Source organism: Taudactylus pleione, unplaced genomic scaffold (genome assembly GCF_031769625.1).
Source record: "Taudactylus pleione unplaced genomic scaffold, aTauple2 ptg000223l, whole genome shotgun sequence".
NCBI lineage: Eukaryota > Metazoa > Chordata > Amphibia > Anura > Myobatrachidae > Taudactylus > Taudactylus pleione.
Genome location: NW_028284625.1, coordinates 4741763 through 4749737, shown reverse-complemented (window position 1 = coordinate 4749737; position 7975 = coordinate 4741763). Strand labels below are relative to the sequence as shown.

The following is a 7975-nucleotide window of genomic DNA, read 5'->3' as shown; positions in this document are numbered from 1 at the left end:
TTGGATGGCCAATGAAGGGCCAATATTTAATCAGTGGCTTTCCCTTGTTAATACCACTGTTTCACATGAGAAACATACCAATTTAGCCAGACATGCAAAATATAAATTTAATAGAATCTGGGTCACATGGCTTGATTCTAAGTTCTACACGCACCCTATGGAAATAGAATCCATAGCTACGGCTACAACCTAACTTATTTTAAATGTTACAGAGAATGATTAATATAATTATATGGAATATGGGAGACTCATGTAGAGGTTCAATACTGGTTTTCTAATAACAAATTCTTACTGTCTGGAGATTGACAAAGTTATTTTGTTGTGTTTTATCCCCTTCTTTATTGTATGTGTATATTATGTATTTATGTTATGTAAAAATGAAATAAAAAATATTACATTTAAAAAAAGTGTTCTGTAGTGCAGAGTAAAATTGTCCATGATTATAGGTGATCTTCAGACAATAAGTACTAAGTGGATCCATCATTCAAACTGAGGACCCCACAATTTCTAAAATGGATGTCCCTAATTTCAGGATATCAGTTTGGGGGATTCCTTCCCCATTCCTTGACTCCATATTTTTTTTTTGTAGTGCAGGGGATTTGCCTGGTGATCTCACTGATCATTAGGCAATAAACTCTATGTAAGCACAAAGATTGAAATAATGGACTCTCCTCTTTCAAACAAGGAAGTTTCCATCTCTCTAGGTGCCAGGTTTGAGGAAACAAAGGGTCTTAAATCCCCCCATACTTCTCTTGTAATATTTTAAAGTTAAAAAAAAAAAAAAATGACGTTGGCTAAAATGCATGCTGATGTCACTACACTGGGACTGGCCCCAGAGACCCTTCGGACTCCCCACTGGTGATTAGTGTCGGTGAAGAGAAGGTGAGAAACCACGGACACTTTGCTGCTAAGGACGAGTGGGACATGTCAATACAGTTTTATAGTATATGCGAATGACAAGTCCAAATCGTGATTCACAGAAAAGGAGTTAAATTAGCTTTTAAGCCCTTATAAAATGCATAGTTTATGCAGCTTCCTACAAAACATTTGACTGAAGCTGAAATCACATGTTGTCATGTTTTGAAAATAGTTCCCCTAAATGCTTCTTTCCCACCATGACATTAACTACTGTATGTTCTTTAAAATTGGTTGGTTCTTCTGTCTCTTGTGAAAGGTATTTGTAATTTAAAACATCTCCCTTTGCCATAACTACAATTTTTTATGTCCCTTATTTAAATCTGGGTTATGAAAAATCCACCATGAAGACCAACACACATTGTTTTTTCCTTTGTGTGTGCAACAGTAATTGAATATCTTATGTATTTTTCTTCATTTATGTCTAGAGACGCAAACTTGTCATAATCCTCATAGAAATAAACCGCACAAATAATGTTACTTTATATAAGAGATTGCCATTTATTTAAAAAGAAAAAGAAGCATTTCATTTTTAATGATGGTGTCTTCATTCTCTATTATCACTCTTGGTGCATCTAGCAGGAAATCACAATATTAAGTGTTATATCAGTAGGTCATATTTTCCAGGAAATGTTAGAATGCAGGGAAGCATCTCTCCAGTGTAGTATATTGTACGTGGTAAACGTAACATCTTCATACTGAAGTTCCAGCTGAGAAAATATATGAAAAGTTGCAGAAATATAAAGAAAACAAAATACAATTATCATGTAGTAAATTTCATGCCAAATCATAACATTGTAGCTAATGCAACTACATGTAAACCTCCATACAAATTAAATGCTTTAGGAAACACTTCCATGTGGAAACCAAATCTATGGAAATAAAATGTTTACCTCATACTATACTCTTTGCTTCATTTCATTTATAAAATCATATCCTATTATGTAGTCTCTCTGTGGTTGTGGAAGTACAAACAATTCCAGTAATGTATACAAACTGCGGTAGCCAAGTACAACACTGAGCTACTTTATAAAATAACCAACTTGTCTATAGATGTAAGTTGTCTAATTTATAAATAGAAATCTACAGATATTTTAGGTAATACTAAGAATTAGTTTGGAGAATATAGACATTTTTGATCCCTTTAGAAATGGCTATAAGAAATATAGTAATAAAATGGTTTTCATTAAAATATGTGTAAAGATGGGACAGAATTATTTTAGACAAATGGCACAATCCACCGCTTATGAAAGTGATTTAATGAAATGTGCTGAATATACTGCGTGTGCACTGTCTATGCACATACAACTGTGCACTGCAGTGTGGGGGAAGGCTGTCAGTACAGAGTGCTATGTGGCAGGCATCCAATCATGATGCTTACCTAATACAATGGAGTTAAGCTAGGTGGATGGGTGCCGCACGGTGTTGGCATTGTTATCTCTCGGTGAAAAAGTCAGCACAATGAATGAAGTAGATATGTAGTCTATTTTATTCATTTAGTGTTATAAGAACTGTGAAGTACATTATATTTGTCATACTGCTGAAGCAGCCCATATGACTGCTATGGTAGTAAGGGGAACTGGCAATGCTGGTCCATCCATTATGGATGCTCTTCTAGGCATGGATTAAGAGCCAGCAACTTTAGGCATGTGAGTAAGCACTGAGCAGCCAGCAGGGCTCCGGGCATAAAGAAAGGCCAGTAACATCTATCTAGTATATAGTAATGTAGCTTTTAACCACTGAAAATTAAACCAATGCACATTTGCATACTGCCAAACATGCTTCATAATAATTGCTACCAAATATCTTATCAATGGAAAATATTATAACTATTTACTCAGAGGAATATTCATCATTGTGTGACTCTCTAATTTATTATTGGAAAGTACAAAAAACATTGCAATACTAATATTTATTTTAAAACATTTAAAATATGTTGCATATTATTGCACTTACCTGTACAAATAGGATAACTTATTGTTTCTTTAGTACAATTTCCAATCAGACCATTGCTGCTGTGAAATCCTTCCTTACATTTAAACATAATATTTTCACCTTCCCCATAAAACCCTTCATCATTATGTACTTCATGCAGTACTAAGTTGTTTTCATCAATGTTATCTTGATTTAGACGACAAGTTTCTATGAAAATAAATTAAACACACACACATGAACATGGTCAACAAGAAAATATAAAATACACTTACCAAAAATTGTTTATTAGCTTTGAAATGCACCAATTGACAGGTTAGTTGCACAGAAAAGCCTAGGTTTAGTAAATTATAATCCCATTTTATAATTTGTATCAAATGTGTTAAGTGAGTCTAGTTGTTACAATACAAACAATGAAAGCACAAAAATAAATATTACTTAATGCTTTAATCATCTATAAAATATATAAAAACTGCTCTTACTATGTCCTAAAAGGAACAGTGCAATCATATTTAGCAATGAAACTGTGCTAATGCCCAGGCTGATTAGGCTAATAAAGAAAACACTGTCCTGCACCTACAGATAACTTATTTAAATTGATTAAAGTTGGAACTCCCACTGTAAGACCAACTCGAATTTATACCCTTTTTCCACTGACCTGAAAATCCCAGGTTATTATTATTATTATTATTATCCTTTATTTATATGGCGCCACAAGGGTTCCGCAGCGCCTTACAATGTACATAAACAAATGAGCACACAAGAAAACAGTTATTAACAGTACAAACAATGCAGGACAGATACATGATTAATACATTGCTGCATAACACTTAGACATGCAGCATGGTGTCGGCAACCAAGGGTGGGGTACTGTTGCATATTAAAGTATAATCAAGTAGAAGCACATAAGGGAAGAGGGCCCTGCTCGTGAGAGCTTACATTCTAAGGGGAGAGGGCAGACAGACACGCTTTTCCACTGCATATGAACGTCAGTGGAAAAGCCTCCACCCTGGTCCAGTTACCCAGGAAACCAACCCTGCTAGCGAACAGGATTTTTTGAGGGGAGAACCTGGGTAAGGATCAGTGTAATGGATATCCTGGGCCATCCAACCCGAGACCCATTTATAGCATGGGGAGAGTTGCATTCTTGCGCAAGGAAATGTCATCTCCAAGCACAGGCACAGTATCCGATTGTAGTGTGAACGTCACCGAAAAAGGGTCTTTCCAGGGTCTGATCCGATTTGGAATTGTGTTCCAAATCTCCCATCAAATCCGGGACTTATGTAGAAAAAGGGTATTGGATACAACTTTTTCATTCATTTAAGCAGCCTCCAATTTCAGAAAAGCTTCATCTTACTAACACACTGGTGCACTGAATATTTATTGTTGAAGAATTTTCCTAATACTAGCGATAAAACCACTTTGTTGGGAAATGCCTCTAAATGTCCCTAATGAGTGGAAATGTAACAAACTTATCTGTCTGTTCTGCAGAGTGTCTTCTTTATTAATGTGAGTCTGATAAGCCCAGGCATGAGGACAGTGTCATTACTGAATGTTATTACATAGGTCACAATAAGATGTTTAAATACAGGTATACCTGCTGACTTTCTGGCTGCTCCCTCTGGGAGAGGGCCCCAGCTCGTAGGTGTGATAGCAGCAATGGTGGGCATTGCGGTGGTTTTGTGGCACAATCATGTCATCAAAGCCCTGCCCTCTGCTATAAAATGCCAAGATTACTGGCATTGTAAAAAAGGGGGCAGGGCTATGTTGGCGTGACTCAGCATGAATTGTGTCATCTTCTCCCCAGGGCGACCACTTTTAGTATGTTAGTGGGCGGCTGAGGGGAGGGTGGGAGGGATTTTTGTGAGCCTCCCAGCCATTCTGGGAGAGTTGGTAAGTTTGTGTTAATGCATTGGTCTCGTTAAGATATTGTAAAGCACTTTTTGCATTTTATACATAATTCAAGATTTAATAACATTTATATTTATACTCTCATTTTTTGTTTTGTGACAAGTAGATCCAAATAACACATTTGATAGATATTATAACATTTTAATTTGGTTTATTATTTGCAATATTTATTTTAGCAAATACTTTGTGCTGTTGTCTTTTTTGTGTTTGAGATTCATCAGCATCTGAATTTGGCAGCAGCTGAGTAGTTTCTCGTAGATTAATTAGCAGCATTAGATTTTTGTTTAATCCTAGATTTAGGCCTAGCACAATAGGCCTGCTTATCAACTCCTTGAATGTCTGAGTGCATTATCCATTCCCTCCAATATCTCATGGTGTGCGACTGTTATACAAACAGATTAGGTTAGTAGATGTAGTTAATTCATTAGTACTTCTGTCCCCCTTCAGTATCGGTCACTGTTATGCAGGGAAGTAAATGTATATGTCCCACTAGATCTGTTTAACAGTCCATCAACTACTAAATATTAGCCAACTATAATAAAGGCCCAGACATGGGCAATGTTATGCATAGGCATCACCAGGTGTGCTGACACCCAATGTGGCACTTATCTACCCCTCACATGCCAAAGGGGGCATGGGCTCATGTCCAGACCCCGTAAAGTGTATCATTTAATGGGCATGCCTGCATGTCACGCTATTGTCCTTATCACGCTGGAGGCACTCTGGGAGCTGCTGGGATGCCCCCAGCCTCTCCCAGCATACACTTCATCTATCACTGCTGCAGTGCTGTTTGTTGATGCCACCTCAGATGGTGTTTACCAGGTGTGGCGGGCACTGTCTGCAACTTCCTAGTGATGCCACTGATCTTATGCACTCTATTCTAAAGTTCTTAATAGCAGTGGCTGTTGGCATAACCTCTACATTAACAAGAGGAAGAAGAGCAGCATAGAAAAGCCTTTATTAGTGACAATCACAAGGGGCACCGTAAACAACAAAGAGGGGAATACATAGCTATACAATCAAAACTTAAAACTCTACTACTGTCAAAATTGTTTAATATAAAGAAAAATTATTAAAAATATAGTGTGTTATAATCTAATTAGGGTGTCATATGTTGATTTACATATCTATTACCTATATCATGGTAAATTAAAGATGTGCACTGACCCCTGTGTTTTGGATCTGGATTTTAAAAGATGATAAAAAGTTTTTATCAACAGTTAAAATCATGTAAATTTTGCAATCCAAATCCTGGAATTCGGATTTAAAATTTTAATTACAAACTCCTGGAAAATCAGAACCGCGACTCTGATTTATCCAGATCTCCTCAGTAGATTAGATTTGCAACTTGGCTCACTCTGGATTCACGAACTGTGGGTGGATTCAGATTTCTGGAGAACAAAACTGCAAATCTCTATTGTAACTATATTTAAATCATTATCACATTACATCTAAATAACAACATGGAAAGGGAGTTCATGATTTTTGCATATTGTAAATAAGTGTTCATGTACAGTCATATACTGTAGTTGTGCACCTCACATTGTATTTTCTACACTGCGGTGCTTTAACACAAAAGAGAAACCATTTGGAAGTTGCTCCAAAATTTACTTTTTTCTCCTAAGTATAGAGATAAAAAAATAAGGGTGACAAGTTCTAGTAAATTATTAGTCTAGGATCAAATGTGCTATACATCATTTCCTTTTATAATCCCATCCATGCTAAGAACAAATATGACTCTTTGTTATTACAGTATGTACATTAAGAGTACTACAAGCACTTGCTAAGAACTTCTAATTGGGGGAAAATCTCACCCAAAAGTTGCTCCATTCCTGGTAGCTGCTGCTGAAGCCAGGGAGGGGACGATGCTTGATTACTCAAAAATGCCTGACAGTTTGACGAGGTCATTAATCCCTGCCCCATTCATTTGAAACCATCTGGCTTCTAAGGAGAATAAGCCCTACACTGCTGAAGTGCAGGGTTGGGGTGAATCTCCCCCAAATTACTTCAATAAACAATCTCAGGATAATCCTCTTTGACAACATGTGGATACTGTTAATGGTTATTGTCTGGTGATCAGCAGCCAATATCCCCCTGCACTGCAGAAACATTAGTGAGCCAAAAGATGTGGGAGAAATGCTAAATATCCACGATCTCACAATTCCTGGCGACATGATAGTTTTGAGAAGGGGAGTTCCATCTTTCAAATGATGTGCCCCCTTGGTAGTTTATTTTCTGGTGATAACTAGACAATAACAGCCTGCACCACAGAAAGCTTAAAGGCATTCAGAGATGAGTGGGTTCCTGAACCCAGATATTCCCCATCCTTGCATCAATATACATCAGTGTGTCCTCAGTTGTTGTAGTAGATTTTCTACTTTTCAAAATGATTTGACATATTGCACTACCACATTATTCCTATACATTTTATGCATTTCATTCAAACAAGTAAATAAAGAAATAATTATATTGTTCAAGAGCAGATTTTGTTATTAAAACTGCTATGTAGACCATACATGCCTACTCTCCCAGAATGGCCGGGAGTCTCCCAAATATTGGGTGGTGCTCCCGCCTCCCCAGAAAAGAAGGCAAAATTCCCGGCCACCGCCACCTCCCTGCAACCCCCACACATCACTCCGGTCTCCAGTGACGCGACTTGGCATTGTGAAGAGGGGGCAGGGCCACTATGATGCAAGCATGTCCTGGCCCAGACCCCAATACGTCATCATCACCCGGCCATGCCCCCTGCTGTATACAGTCATTCAACTCCCACCCGGAAGGAGGGAGCTGAATGTTGGCAAGTATGATGTAGAATTATACTTTCTGCAGTTATGGAAAGGTAGCTAAATGCCAAAGCAAGAACTACTGTACAAAACATTTCTTGGTTTTGGGTAGGAAAAAACGGTATATACAATCCGGAAGCCGGCTGCCGGAATCCCGACAGCCAGCTTCCCGACTGCTTTATCCCGGCGTGGGATAAATGACCGGCGTCTATTTCTAGACGCCTGTCATTTTCCCGATGCCGGGAGACCGGCACCCGGCATCCTGATCGAAGGGATGTCGGGCACTGCGAGCGGACAGCCGCGGGGGGGGAAGGTTTAGGGCACCCGGGGGGGACTTAGGGTTAGGCAGCCCCCCAGGAGGGTTAGGGTTAGGCACCCCAGGGGGGTACTTAGGGTTGGGCAACCCCCCGGGGGACTTAGGTTTAGGCAGCGGC

General features: G+C 38.6%; 1 protein-coding gene across 3 annotated transcripts in view; it reads right to left on the bottom strand.

The window, feature by feature from the left end:
* Positions 1-1408: 1408 nt before the first annotated feature.
* CFH (complement factor H) overlaps positions 1409-7975 on the bottom strand; it is a 695946-nt gene continuing 689379 nt past the window's right edge. For all 3 annotated transcript variants that reach the window (XM_088478854.1, XM_088478855.1, XM_088478856.1), the window contains 2 exons: positions 2872-3057; positions 1409-1625 (listed from right to left, as the gene is read on the bottom strand). In XM_088478854.1, the coding sequence (XP_088334980.1) occupies positions 1609-1625; positions 2872-3057 (203 nt within the window). In that variant the 3' untranslated portion in view covers positions 1409-1608. The remainder of the gene's footprint in view (positions 1626-2871; positions 3058-7975) is intronic.